Below are 14,867 nucleotides of genomic sequence, written 5' to 3'. Positions count from 1 at the left end.
ATATACATATGGTATTTTATGCTCTCCCTCCCTTCCAGGAATTATGTAAGGTCTAATTGCAGTACACATTTGTGGTCATTTTTTTTTTTAATTCTGGGGTTGTTTTAAGTAGGCACTAAAGCATCCAACGACATGCACATGAAACACCCTGTACTTCACACCGGTCACAGGACATAATTTTATATAAGCACCGTTAAGCAATATAAATGAATTTTAATCACTGCATCAAGTACCTTGTGCATTTGGTTTTCAGTGCCCTACAGGGACTTTGATCCCAGGGGCAATTTGTTGTTCTTACTTACCAAGATGTTGGGTGGATTTTTCTTCTTCCCTCCACAGGCTCTGCCAAACATTTTGACACTAACAGAGCTGCCTCCATTGGAAATTCACATTTTATGCATTAACAGTCTATTTTAATTTGATGAAGCAGAGGTTTGGTTCCTCCTTGCAAATAGCACCGAAGAAAGCAATATTGCCAAAGGAAGTGGCCTGGTCTATCCAGAGATAAAGATGTTGAATTAAATACATGAGTTTCATTACCGTTTATTTTACATTTCCATAGAACATAAGCACTAATTAAGCCCCTCAGTGTCTTCCTCCTTGCAGGAGTACATTTTCTCTCTGACAAGAATTGTCAACTAAGGGAAAGTGTGGCACATGAGACCTGCCATTGAAAACACACTCACTTTCCCCGAGAGCAAAGCTGATGCGTTCTGACAGACGGACAGGCAGAAACAGAGCACAAGCAATGATCTCCATCTTGTCTTGCCCTTGCTGTCATGCAGGCTGTGGTGATGGGACTGAGTGTCTTTTGCATTACTGGAGGTTTCCAAAGACAAGCACACGTATAACTGTATTACATCTCTTGCCACCTGGTGCCACTTGGGCACATTTCAAATAAAAGCAGGGACATTGTCATGGTCTTCTGAGGTCTTCAATATACTTTCCCTTACATGGCAGGGACAGGAACTAAATATCAGGTGTCTTAGTCTGTTTGGGCTTCTGTAACAGAAATAACACAAACTGGGTGGCTTGTAAACAAAAGACTTTTATTACTCCTACTTTGGGGGGCTGGGAAGTCCAAGATCATGGCATGGGCAGATTCTATGTGTGGTGAGCGCCTGCTCCCTGGTTCCCAGACACCATCTTCTGGCTGCCTCCTCATGTGTCCAAGGGACAAGCTAGCTCTTTGGGGTCTTTTTATAAGAGCACCAATTCCATTCATGACCTCATTGCCTCTCAAAGACCCAGATCCTAATACCATCACCTTGTGCCTTAAGATTTCGGCATATGAATTTGGAGGGACAAAAATGTTCAGAACACAACATCAGATTCAACTGAAGTCCCAAATGCTTGGGCTGTTAAGTCCTCTGAGGCTCAGCTATGTTCAAGGGGCTGGCCCGAAGGGTTGCTAGACCAGGTGCCCCAGGATTTAAGGGGAATGTTGGGGAAGCAAATCCCCTGAAGTTCTTATCATCCTGTCCTGACGTTTACCTTCTCATTGCAGGGGAACACTTACGAATCTGCCCTCAAGAATATACATGCTGCACCACAGAAATGGAAGACAAATTAAGCCAGCAAAGTAAACTCGAGTTTGAAAACCTCGTGGAAGAGACGAGCCATTTTGTACGCACCACGTTCGTGTCCAGGCACAAGAAGTTTGACGGTAGGTGGGACAGCTTCACTCTGTTCTGGGGGTGCCTTTCTGAGAATCTCGGTCTTCCGTGAAAAACATTTTTTTTTTTTTAAGCAGGAGCTTTTCTTTCCTTCTTAATATTTATATAACTTGGTCTATTTTTAGAAAAAGCATGAGCGTTCTTGACAATTTTTGTAGTAATATCTTAGAACAGCCCGAGTTAACAAAGAGCTGTTTTGAATTTGTGGTTTGCCTATGAGATTTATTCTGAAAGATTTAGCTTAATTTTTCATGATTAGAGTGATTCCAATTCAGGTTTTGTCACATCATAGCTTGTCTTAATTTTTCATCTGGGGATTTTCTTTAAAATAATTAAATGTCATTTAAAATTATTTGAAATATAACAACACTTTCAAGAAGACAGACTTGTTTTAAGTGCTACTGACATGGACTCCTTTATTTCAGAGTTTGCTCCTCCAAGAATCTAGCCACATTTTACATTGTGGTGACAGTGCAGTCTGCATAAGGTTTAAATCCACTATTGATTTCCTGATTATAAGCCATCAAGTTGCTTTCTATTTTCTATTTGTTAAATAAACATTTTGTAGGAGAAAGCACAAAGAGTGAAAGTGATTATTACTAGGATTTCAGTATTGAATTTTCTCAGTTGAACTTCAGAAAAAAGCTGTTCAAAAGCGATCTGATTTTTGTAAACTGAATTAATCATGATAGTGATAAAGTTAATATTCTTAGGTGGTAGTGTAGCCTTTAGTGCTCTAAGAAAGGAATGTACTTCCTGTGGCGAATGGTAAACCAGACTTGCCACTTGGCGGGGACCCTTTCTTCTACTGTCGGGTCACACAAAGTTGTCCTGGGGCTGGAGACCCGCCATCTTTTCCCTCATCCTCTCCAATCAATGCACAGCGGAGCCGGTTTAGAAAAGGCTTGCTGAAGTTTTGATTTTCCTTTTTCTGTTCTCTGTGGTAGGTAAAATGTTCTGCTTCATTGCTGCTTTAAACTATTACAGCAACACCCATTTCTTTCAAATCAGTCCTCTGAGTTCTGAAAGGCAGGTCCACCCAGTAGTGTTTTCAGTGCTTGAGGTGATGTGACAGTTTCCATGGAAGTGAGCGGGACTTCATCTTTTCTGCCTCGTGTCTCCACATCTGTACCTTCTTCCTGTGCCTCTTCCTCTGTGTTCAACTTTATGTGTCAACGTGTATGAACATAATTCCTTACTTAGGGGTGATGCTGTGAATGTTGTTCCCTTGGATGAAACTAGGGAGTGCTTAGTTGTTCCCCTTGATTGACAGATTACAAATCCGGTGGCATTCAGGAGCCCCTGAAGGGGCTCCGTGTTTGAGGAACGGTAATGTATCACTTCAGATGGAGGCAAATTGAGACACCTTATCGTTTGTTACAGAAAGCGGGGAGAGTGATCTGGTGCTGGTGACTTTTACCTGTCTTTGGAAAATGATTCTCGTGCTTTTATTAAGCTGTACTCCAAACTCGCGGTGAAATAATTCTAGGGCAGCATTCATGACACACCCCGTATATTCCTTTCAATAAAAATATTTTGTGTAAGGTAGTTTTATGGGGACTTGATTGATTTTTTTTAAATGTGTAAAGCCATTCGAAAGGATGGAGCCAGATACTCGTTTTCTCATATCAATGACTTTTAATATCTTTGGATTTAGAATCCTTGATCTCATCTCATTTGTCTTGCTAAAGAAATCTCTCTCCATCTCTCTCTCCATCTCTCTGTCTCTCCCCAGATGTGTTTTAAATTGTTTAAATGTACTTTGGGGTATTATGTCAATTGGTTTGACAGGACATTGATTTTTGGTAAGATTAGATCTGACATGGGGGTGACGGATTCTTCTCCTCATAGTGCATTTCACTGCATTAGGCTGGGATGGGAGAGAAGTCAAGATTTTTTTTTTTTCAAGGAAGCTTTCAGCCAGGCTTGTTTTTAAAAATCAAAATATGATCCTGGTGAGCTGAGCTTTTGAAGAGCTCGGTCTTAAAAAAAAAAAAAAAAAAAAAAAGAAATTAAGAAAATATGTAAATTTAAAAGTCGTCATTATAAGTTCTGCTGTTTGTTTAAGCAGTTTCTGGAAGGTCTGCCGCACAGTTGTATGACTTATCTTCTTATCCCAGGAGGGGATCTTGCTGAGTCACCTTTCAGGAGCAGGGGGTGCATTCACGTGGGCAGCTTTCCATTTTTTCCCTTAGCTTTAAAAACAAAAAAAAATCAAACAAACGAAAAAAGCACTTCCTCATTGATGAGTATCAGTTGGTATGAGCACAGAACTATCTAGAACCAGTTGTGGAATGTTACCCTCTGAGTTTTATTTTCCCAGATAATATCAATGGTGCTCAGAAAGCCTTGGAGTTTATTTTTAGTAGTTTCCTATTCTGTGAGTCATTTTGCATTCTTGTTGGGGTCTCTTGATCCAAAGTGTCTGTTTTGCCTTTCTGACCTGGTCCCACTTTCTCAGGGATCTTGACTCGTCATCTGGATTTTTGCATGTTTTTGTTGGTTATATTGTATACATGACTGTATTCCGTGAGAAGATGACCACTCCCTTTCCTCTTCTCATTAAGTACAGGAACAAATTAAATTGCACCTGATATATATGGTTCAGCCCAAACCATACCCAGAGAGGCTGAATTCAGTCCGTGTTAGTCATTAGTCTATGGTCGTTGCTTTCCTTATTGCGCTAGAAATGTTTTCATTCCATTTAGCTTTTCATTTTGTGACAGAGGTGACTCTTAACATTTGAAATTCCAAAAAACTTAACACAACGTTCTGCTTATTGCCATATTCTTTCCAGTTTTTGTTAATATCTTTGGTAATATTTAGAAGAAACTCTGTATAAAATTATAACTATTCATCGGGTGTTCAGAAGCTAAACCTGAATTAATATGAGTTCTTCCCCACCTTTCCTAAATGGATAAGTTTGGTTTCGTACTCCCATTAGCCCTAAAATTTGTAGCTGAGAGGCAATACATTGAAAAAACTATATAATAGCAATTGCAGACATTCTCATTCGTTGGCAGAGAATTTTCTTATAACTGAGTAGCTTTCTTTTTCTTTTTAAACATATGATTGAAATGTTACGATGAAGGCATATAAAGTGATAGTTTATATTCTTGTCACTGGTACTTTTCCAAGTGTCTCACAAGGTTTTGGTTATTTTTTATTTTTTATTTTTTTTCTCCTTTTTCTGGCCAAATCTCCACCTCTGGCTCGCATTATCTGGCCCTGCAAGCCCATCCCCCTGCTGGCGGGGGCATAGCCTGCAAAGAGTTACTCAGAAATATACAGGGTTGCACTCAGTTTGCCCTGTCGCCAAGCCCAGACTTCCTGTGACACCCCAGGGGTTCCATCATGAAGACCATCCAGGAACACCTGGCAGAATGATCACAGCATTCCTCCTTTTACTTCTCACCTGTCTCACCTCTGCCAAACACCCAGAAGCCAGAAGTGTGCAAGACAAATAAGCAACTCATATAAAAATACAAAAAAAAAGGAGGGACATCTTCCTGCACCCACTCCTTTTCCTAATATCGTTGTGCGTAGTGACCCTCTGGCCTGTCAAATCTGTATCTAAATTGCAACCTCAGTGATGCTTCTGAGTGGCTAACGTGTTAGGATTCTAGCAAAATAGACAAAACCCAAACACTCTGATGTTAGTAATGGTAATAATAGGCCACACCAGCCCTGTTCCTCAGCCTCTACGGATGATGAGCTATTGACCAAAGCCAACCTCATTGCAGGGTCGCAGAGCTGTGCAGTGGGAGACTCAGCGTCGAGTCCTAGGCTGAGCTCTCCTCAAGCTCTGCTCTTCACCACCAGGACCCTTTAAACGATCCCAAGCTTTCCAGCCCCCAAAGGTGCTAAGGTTTCACCACCAGCAGCATCTCCTCTTCTGTCTCTCTCGCCTGTCCTGTCCTGGTGATTGTGGGGAGGATGTGATGATGTCTTTCAGAGACAAGTGGAATAGGACTTTTTTTAATCCTTAACAAAGAAAATTACCCACCTAAATATAGTCTTGCCCCCAAGGAACCTGGGGCCTAGAGAGGGTAAATCTTGCCAAGTTTCCACCAAGAAGAATGAAACCAAGACTGTACTCTTGACTTACATCAGACTTATGAATAGTAATGTGATAGGAACTTGACATTTGCTTGAAATTCTAACTAAGCTTTTCTTTGTTTCGAGTGGACGCTGGCTCAGAATTACTGATATTCCTTTAACAAGGCAATGGTGATATTGATGGGTAAAGAATCTAGCCACATTTTTGGAAAAGGCAGGAGTAATATTCAATCGGAAGTTGACCCTCAGTTAAAGGGACGAATGAGTGTTTTGTGCAAAAAGTTATTGAATCAGTTAAGCCATATGATAGAGTCTCATCTCACAAAGCCCCGGTAGCTTCTGTCTTAATGTGGGTACCAGCACGCTATTCTTTAGGAATGCATATGGAATATGGGTTATTCAGAGACAGGAAAATTTAGTTGAAGGGATATTTTATTTTGCTTATTTTTTTCTTCAGATTTATTTGAGCTGAAATTCATTCACATTTGAAGCTCAATAGAAGGTTTTTTTATTTGTTTAGTTTGTTCTTCTTGGTCTTATTATTTTACTTTCCTTCCTGGTTTTTACTTATGCATTTTAATGATATACATTTGTCCAGAAATTCTGGCAGCAAGTACATTTTTAAAAGCAAAAGAAAAAGGAAAAGAAAAAAAAGTGGAGTAGTAATTTCCATCCTTATTCTATAGTAACACTCTCAGAATTCTCATTTTACTGAATGTGGGAATAATTTATACACAGCGACATAATATTTTTATGCTGCAAATCTGCTTATGTTTTCTTTTTAAATATCATTTCTCATCTATATACTGTGGAGATGACAATAATGTAATGATATCTGTAAAATATGGTCTAATTTTCCCAGAGAAAACACTTACTTGAAAAGGAAAAACCGCTAAGTAGTTTTCCATATGGTAGTAGAATCTTCTGTATTTCCTGTCACATGGGTGGGGTATGTGTGTATGTGTGTGATTTCAGTTTGGAAACATTTATTCAGAAACGTCTATATAGAGGATACTGAACCAGGGGTGTAGTAGATATAAGACAACTAATAATGACAAAAGGATGTTCACAGTCTGTCATGAAGTTTACCTTACCTTGTTGGGGAGACATAAGTATCAAACCAACAGTGAAGAGGGCAGGATTGGCTCTATTATATGGTAGAAGACCATCAGAGAGAGAAAGGAGGGAATAAAGTGCCGTACTTAGAGGTATCAGAGAAGACTTTTGGAAGAGGGGACAGACAGGGCCCTTAAAGAATGACTTGACTGTACTAGTTGAAGATTGGGGCAGCAGAGGAGGAGACAGAGGGACCAGAGATTTTGTGTGCATGTCCACAAAATCCTTGGGGTATGTCGTAAACATATTTACTATCGATATTTCGCGACACTGTTCATTTACTGACATTTAGTGTGCATCCATTATGTAGATATTCCGTAGAAACTTTCCAGTCCTGTATCAGTCTTCTATTATTTTGTAAGAAACAACAACAAAATTTCAGGGCATAAACAGGAAGCACTTATTTTTCCTCAATGCATCTTTGGATTGTCTAGAGTGTGGCTGTTCTGGTCTATGCCCTGCTCAGGTTGACTCTAAACTATGATTTGGTCTGGTCTGTTCTAGATTTCACTGTTTTAGAGGCAGCAGTGTATCTGGGTCAGTTTCTTCTCATCGTGGAGTTTAGACACTAAGGTTCATAAATGGAGACGTGATGCCCCTTATTGCCTAAACTAGGATTGGCACACTCTCTTCCCAGATTCTGTTGGCCAAAGCAAATCTCCTGGTCATTCCCAGCATCAGTGGAGAAGAGAGGATATGACTTCTTGGAAGTGAAGGTGGGGGAAGGAGTGACTATTTCTACATTCTAAGTACCATAGTGCTCAACTGACTCCTCCTGCTATTCTTGAAATAGTATTTCATGTTCCACGTTGGGTGGTTTGTTGTTGTTTTGGTGGATTCTCTAGGAATTCAAGAGGGATAAGTATTTTCTAAATAAAGCACACAGACATACCTATTACACCACTACCTTCTATATCTGAGCACAGTAACAAATGCACCCATAACCACACATGCACTCGCATACCGCTTCCATGATGTTATTCAAGAATAAATAGGTGTGATATTTCTGGTTCTTAAGCTACGAGTACCCTTGTTCACTGTACAGAATAACAAGCTAACTATAATTCATAAGGGTTATCATATTAATTATCTTTCAAAGTAATTAGCTGAGCACCTCCTTTAATTTTGCTAGGCCACCACCTCAATGACATGTGTTTTAGCTGAAGGACACACCTCTGGAAATCACAGTGTGCTGAACTGGGTTTTAGAAATTGCAAACAGTCATACTATCACTGGAAAGTAATCTGCCAATTTTCCCAAAGGGCAGCCTTTCCAAAAATAAGAATCAACTAACCAAGGATTTCAACTGTGGCAGAACTAGTGAGCAGATTTACAAATCACAAATGCCTTGTTTCTGCATAATGTTGGAATAGACGATCCATGGTAGGGGTCCCTTAAATGCAATGCATAAAGAACCCAGATCTTTGTACAAGTGAAATTTGTCTTCCTTTTCTTTCTCCCTCCTTCCCTTCCCTCCCTCCCCCACTCCCCCTTTTCCTCCTTACTCCCTCTGTTCTTTCTTTCCTTCCTTCTTTCCTTCCTTCTTTCCTTCCTTCTTTCCTTCCTTCTTTCCTTCCTTCTTTCCTTCCATCCTTCCTTCCTTCTTTCCTTCCATCCTTCCTTCCTTCCTTCCTTCCTTCCTTCCTTCCTTCCTTCCTTCTCTTCCCTTCCCTTCCCTTCCCTTCCCTTCCCTTCCCTTCCCTTCCCTTCCCTTCCCTTCCCTTCCCTTCATTCTTTTCTTTTTCTTATTCTGCTCTTTGGACAAATCATTCAAATCTAAGGAAGCACTCTGCTGATTTACAGCCTCATGTCCTCTGTGATAGATTACCAATCTTTTACTAATTCTTAGACCCCTACCACACACCTCAAAGTAACTTAAAACACATTATGCTCCCAGTGTCATTGTAATATTATCATCTTATTATCACCAATTCCCTTGCATGGTGGCTTTGCTGAGCAGCTGTTTCACAGACAAGCCAATTTCTTTTAAGTATTGCTCTATCAGATGCTGAAACCAGCCCTACCAGAAGGGGTTCTTGGTCATGAATGTTAATGAGCAGACAAGTATCTGCTCCCTGACAGGGGCTCACTAATCCTTTGAGTAAGTATGGGTAAATTACAGGAGAAATTTTATTTCAGTTAAATTGATCTGCCACTGAATAGAGAAAACTGATTTTCTTATTTTAATGAAAATCAAGAAAAATATTTAATGGTGGTGTAAATTAGAGCTCAGTGGAAATATTTTTGTCTTCAAACCTGAGAACACTCAGCTTCGTGTAGACTGGTTCGACTGCATGGTGTGCGTAATGATAATGGAAAATTCATTATCTCTAGTTAGGGGTGATGTGCAGTGGGAAACAGTATGAATCACCCACTCTTACTGGGATTTTGTATCAAGACTCTTGACTTTCCTTCATCATAGGGAATTGGAATAAAAGTGTGCCTTCCTCCTCTGCTGAGACAACATGATTTCCCTTTTCCAGACAAATAACATGGTACAGGCATAAGGAGCATTTATATTCTTTGAGAGTTCTAAGATTTAGAAGAAAATGATTCAGGTGAAAATCTGAAATGACATAAGCTGTCCTGATGGGAGTTCCTGAGGTGGGCACATGGAAGGAACAAGGTGGGCAGGAAAGTGATAATGGTTGAAGCCGGTCAATGAGTCCATGAGGGTTTATTATAATACTCTCATTTCTGTATGATTTCTACATTTCTATAACAAAAGGTTTTTTAAACAAGAGATAACTGACATGAGCATATACAAGATGGAAGATTCTTAGTTTGTGAATCCATTCTACATACTCAATGATGTCAACAGATACCGTCTCTCTCATGTCTTGTGTATTTCACAATAGTAAATTGCACAGAATGTAACATTTTCGGATCACAAAGATGGACAGAACTTACAGGGATTGTAACTCTGATTGAGGCTACTTAGCTTCTGCTTCCACCAGTATTTTATTATTTATTCTTTGTCTAGAAACCTCTAGTTCGCCACATGAACAGGCTTGTTAAAAATCTCTCTATTAAGTGTAATTCAAAACGTTGAACTCTTGTTGAGAAGATATATGGACACCATGACAAGCAGACTGTTCATACACAAAATTTGGCAAGATTCAGAAGAAAATGTAAAATGTATATTATAAGTGCATTATAAATAACATTTCTGTATTGCTCACTAGTTACCCAGTGATTTTTAGTTGAATGACAACACCTACGTGAGCTTGGCATTTTAGCAAATTAAAAGGGAAAGACAGCTTGCCTAAGCAATTAATTCCATAGGGTTCCAAGTATTCCATTGGGTAGGAAGAAAATACTGAACCAAATGTGGAGGTAGAGTCAGGAACCAGCTAAGCCTGCAGAGTTCACAGCGCTCTGAGAAATTTTTAGAAATTACTCAATACGGCTTCAGAATTTTCCATTTATTATTCTTTCAAAAGGTTTGTTATATTCATTAAATGGACAAATATTATTTTGGGGATGACTATATATAGTACTACATGATCTTCCTGCTGTTTCCTCCTTACCTAGTGGTTTAATTGAATCCAAACAACTGGAAAATGAAAAGCAAACTTTGAAGTAAGATAACAGGGAATTGGGCCTCCAAGGCCTTTCCGTGTTTGAAGAAATTGTCATTCACCACATATTTTTTAAATTTCTGAAGACTTCTTTGGGTATTTTTTCCTCCTGGAGGAGCCATGCTCTGGTCATTATGGGCTTTGGTTCCCTCCTCCCTTCTGTGTACTTCTCAGTGCTTATGTCATTGACACCTGCTCCTTTTTACTTATTTAGCATGATTTTATTTATTTTTAAAGATATTATTTATTTATTTGACAGAGAGACCGCCAGCGAGAGAGGGAACACAAGCAGGGGGAGTGGGAGAGGAAGAAGCAGGCTCATAGCGGAAGAGCCTGATGTGGGGCTCGATCCCATGGTCTCGGATCACGCCCTGGGCCGAAGGCAGATGCTTAACTGCTGTGCCACCCAGGCGCCCCCATTTTTACTTATTTAGCATTATTTCAAAAAGTATGATCGATTGCCTATTCCCGAACTCTTTAAGTATAGGCATTAGGTCTCCTATTTCTGTTTTATCTTCCTCTACTTGAATTAATACAGGGTATATTTAATAGTGCTGTGGTGTTGTCGGGACTATGACACTGGCCTGCACAGACCCAAGGGCACACATGGGTCACATGAATTTCTTTGGTTTCAATAATAAGTAAGACAGAAGAAAATGAGAAGCTTTGCATTCTAGTTATCTATGAGCTCTTCGGGGCCATACGCCTGGAAGTCATATTTGATTTCAGCAGCATTTATTCCAGTGGATTGAATGGAACTAATTTTAGATTCCCAGAGCGATGACGGTCTTTAGGTAAGAGTGCAGGTAGAAGTCCTTACCTCCGAAGGCAGGATGAGTGTGTTCTCCTCTGTCTCCACACACACAAGTGGCCAGAGAAGAACACATTTATCCTGCTTTTTGACGAGTGTGTGTATGTGTGTGTTTGCACGTGCGTGAGTAGGGAGAGATTCAAATGCACCGGAGTCACCTGGAGGGCCAGTTAATGGATAGGTTCCTGGGTTCACACACTGGGATTTTGATGCTTTGAGCTGGATGGTACTCAGAGTTATTTAGCTTCAGCATCTGAAACAGGTAGTTTTTCAATATCCTGGTTTCAGTGAAATTGAGAGGTCAATTATCAGGACATAATGTAAGGCACAAAAAGATGACAGAGGTTTTTAAATCTTTGCTCCATCACATTCAATATTGGGGTCAGTTTAAGATCTGCCGAGAAAAAGTCCCCACTGTGTCAGACAGGATTTAAGCACCCATTGCTCATCAAACAATGTGTTTTATACATTAAGCCTCCTTTTTCCCTCTGATTTTGACAATGAGTTAAGCTCAAGATCCAGAACTCATTTGATCTTTTGCTGAACAAAATTATACTTCGTTGGAATTTTTAAAATTTTGTGAACTACAATTTTTTTCTCTTTTATTTTCTAGTTCACAGGATTAAAGGATACTTATTTTTTCACAATCTAGAAAATGCATTTTAATTTCTTCATGTCCTTTGTTGTTTTTATTTTTTTATTTTTTGCTTGGTTGAGGTTTCTGAAGCCAAGTAACGTTTTTAATAGCGTTTTTTAATTGCATTTTCTGATTCTAAATTAACATATACTTTTTGTTGAAAACCTGAATCACTGAACTTTAAAGTTTTAAAGGATTTAAAGTTTCTTTAAATTTATGTCTATCGGGGGGGTGCAGAAACGAAACCTGGTATGTCAAGACACTGAGGTAAAAATGTAATAATAACCAGTGTAAGCTTCTCATGAAAATTTATTCAAATAACTTCTGAAAAATAAAATAAATTAGAACTTTTAATTTCTGTGTTTCATAGTTCATAAATACGAAATGAAAAGTAGAACAGTCCCTGTTGGAGGGAGGGGATTTTCTATTTTCTGGGGATAGAATTCCCCCCACACTTCGTAACATTTAATCAGTACAACTTTGGGCCACTGCTACTGTGATTGAGTTGATGGTCTTGATTTAGAGTACAGGGAGAAGCCCTTTCAAACTAGGACAACATAGTGCTAAAGATTTATATGGTGCAATAAATCATGGTTATATTAAAAAATAGGTCAAGGGAGTACTTAAAAGAAATCCTCCCATGAAGGAATTTATGTAAAATAGAGAATGAAGAAAAAACAGCTTACACACTTTTAACGCCCTTCTTGAACAGTAGTTCACAGTTCTATGGACTTGGCCCCATTATCATTAGGTCAGCCTGACTTGTTCTCTCTCTCTCTCCATTGTGCCCAAACATTTCAGGAGGGGAATGGCTTCTGAAGCTACTGTCAGGCCTGGAGCATTCCAAGCCCCCCTACAAACTGAGAACTAGCCCTCAGGCACAACCTGTGGTCAGTTTCAAGGTTTATCTTGTCTCTAGTGCATAAAACTCAATTGTATTCTGTAGTTGAAGAAGTTGTGGAGCCGGTTTTAATTAATATTAGCATTGTGTATTTTTAAGTTGCTAAATACATTCCCCAAAAGTTTAGGCACTTCGTCAAAAAACATTTGAGATTGTTTTTCTCTTGGCTGCTTCTAAATCAGAAATCTCTCTTTTTTTCCTCCATGTAGATTCTAGGCGCCTAATGCAGTCGATATATTTTCTTCATTCACTCATTCATTCCCCATATTTGGGGAAAGGTCTGCTTTGCTCATGACATCATGCCAAGTTCTATTCAAAACAAACAAACAAAAAAGCCAGGTAAACAGCTCAGGCCTTGGAGTCAGAAACTAGGTTTCAAATGCAATATTTACAGTGTATTGACAAAGTGACCTCGAAGTTTCTTGAACTCTTTGGGCTTCATGTTTTCTCTTTTCAAAATGAGTGTAATAATTGTAGTTTTGAAAATGTACGTAAGGAGCCCAACAAGTGTTTGACAAAAAGTGAGGATTTAATTTATGACGGCTGTGTCCTGCTCGTCATCATTGCCATCCTGTGCATCCGTTCTTGTCCCTAAGAAGCTGACAGTCCCGGGGCGCCTGGGTGGCACAGCGGTTAAGCGTCTGCCTTCGGCTCAGGGCGTGATCCTGGCGTTCTGGGGTCGAGCCCCACATCAGGCTCCTCCACTATGAGCCTGCTTCTTCCTCTCCCACTCCCCCTGCTTGTGTTCCCTCTCTCACTGGCTGTCTCCATCTCTGTCGAATAAATAAAAATAAAATCTTTAAAAAAAAAAAAAAGAAGCTGACAGTCCCACAGAACCACTGAGACAAGAGCATAAATAACTGTAGTACGGGTTGGTGTCGTGAGCAAAAATACAGAGAAAATATTAGAGGGGAATGGAATTATTTCATGGTGAGAGGACCATGAATGACTTTGTGAAAAGACAGGATGAAAACTGTCTTCAAAGTTACGAAGGAATTGGACATTAATCTGGGAGGATGTGGACATGTGGCTGAAAGGCACAGACGTGGGGAATCAAGAGGGATACAGTTATGGAAGGAAGGATGTATGAATAAAAGAGGAGTAGAACCAATAGTAAGGTCCTTGAGTATGTTAACAAAGTGGAAAACTCAGTCTGTTCTCAGAAAATCAGCGGATGCTCTTAACGTCTTTTCCTTTAAATAATTGAATTGATTGTTGATTTTGAAGTTACATAGACAAAAGTTAAAATCCCTGTTGAACAACAACTAACAAAGATTACTCTGTGGGGTTAGTTCTGTTTAATTGATGACTGACAGCAGGCATGTGGATTAGAGAACAAAATGTAGTCAGTTGATTCCTTATTTTCTTTAGTATGTGTATCTGTATAATAATATTTTTAAATAGTAAACTTCCAAGCATCTGTGACTAAGTGGGATTCATGTATGGTCTATGTGTGAGACTTCTTTACCTTAAGGGCTGCTAAATGTTATTTCCATGGTGATTTGTGAGGAATAGTGTGTCTAGGCATAGACTTTTCTTATTTTCTTCTACTTTTCAGGTTCCTCACTACAGTGAATATATCTGACTCTTATCATCACAATAATTGTTAGATGGTTCATCTGATTATGAAAATGAACATTAATCTGGTACCTCTCACTAGGCCCTGCCACGTACCCATACCTCCACATATGAAATTAGTCATTTTGCTGACATTTTCTCATGATAACGTCTGGCCCCAATTTCAAAATCGGATTTGTATTTGAAATTGTTAAATTTCACATGATGTTGTATTTCATAAAATGTTCGATTCCTTTCAAATATCTTGCATAAAGATCCCCCCAATAAAACCACATATGCATATATAGGACAAGGACCCTGCTGTAAATATTTCAGTCAGCAACAGTGGTGGACACATACCTGATGATAATTGCCCACTTCATGTAGTGATTTGAATTTTCTCAGTAACAATTTAGTACACAGCTGACTTAGTATATAGATCACTGGGGATGGATGAAGACGAACATTGTCATGCATTCAAAGTGTTCGTGGCATTGAAAATCCCAGTCTCTCGAGTTCTGCTAAGAAG

The 14,867-nt window shown here is 39.3% G+C and overlaps 1 protein-coding gene across 1 annotated transcript in view; it reads left to right on the top strand.

Moving 5' to 3' along the window:
- The window catches only part of GPC6 (glypican 6), a 1,041,998-nt gene that overhangs the window by 269,466 nt on the left and 757,665 nt on the right, over positions 1-14,867 (top strand). Inside the window, exon 2 of the mRNA XM_026493466.4 lies at positions 1,508-1,666. Coding sequence (XP_026349251.1) covers positions 1,508-1,666 — 159 coding nt within the window. The remainder of the gene's footprint in view (positions 1-1,507; positions 1,667-14,867) is intronic.

The sequence above is a fragment of the Ursus arctos genome, unplaced genomic scaffold (genome assembly GCF_023065955.2).
Source record: "Ursus arctos isolate Adak ecotype North America unplaced genomic scaffold, UrsArc2.0 scaffold_10, whole genome shotgun sequence".
Classification (NCBI taxonomy): domain Eukaryota; kingdom Metazoa; phylum Chordata; class Mammalia; order Carnivora; family Ursidae; genus Ursus; species Ursus arctos.
This window is presented reverse-complemented; position numbering and strand designations above follow the sequence as displayed.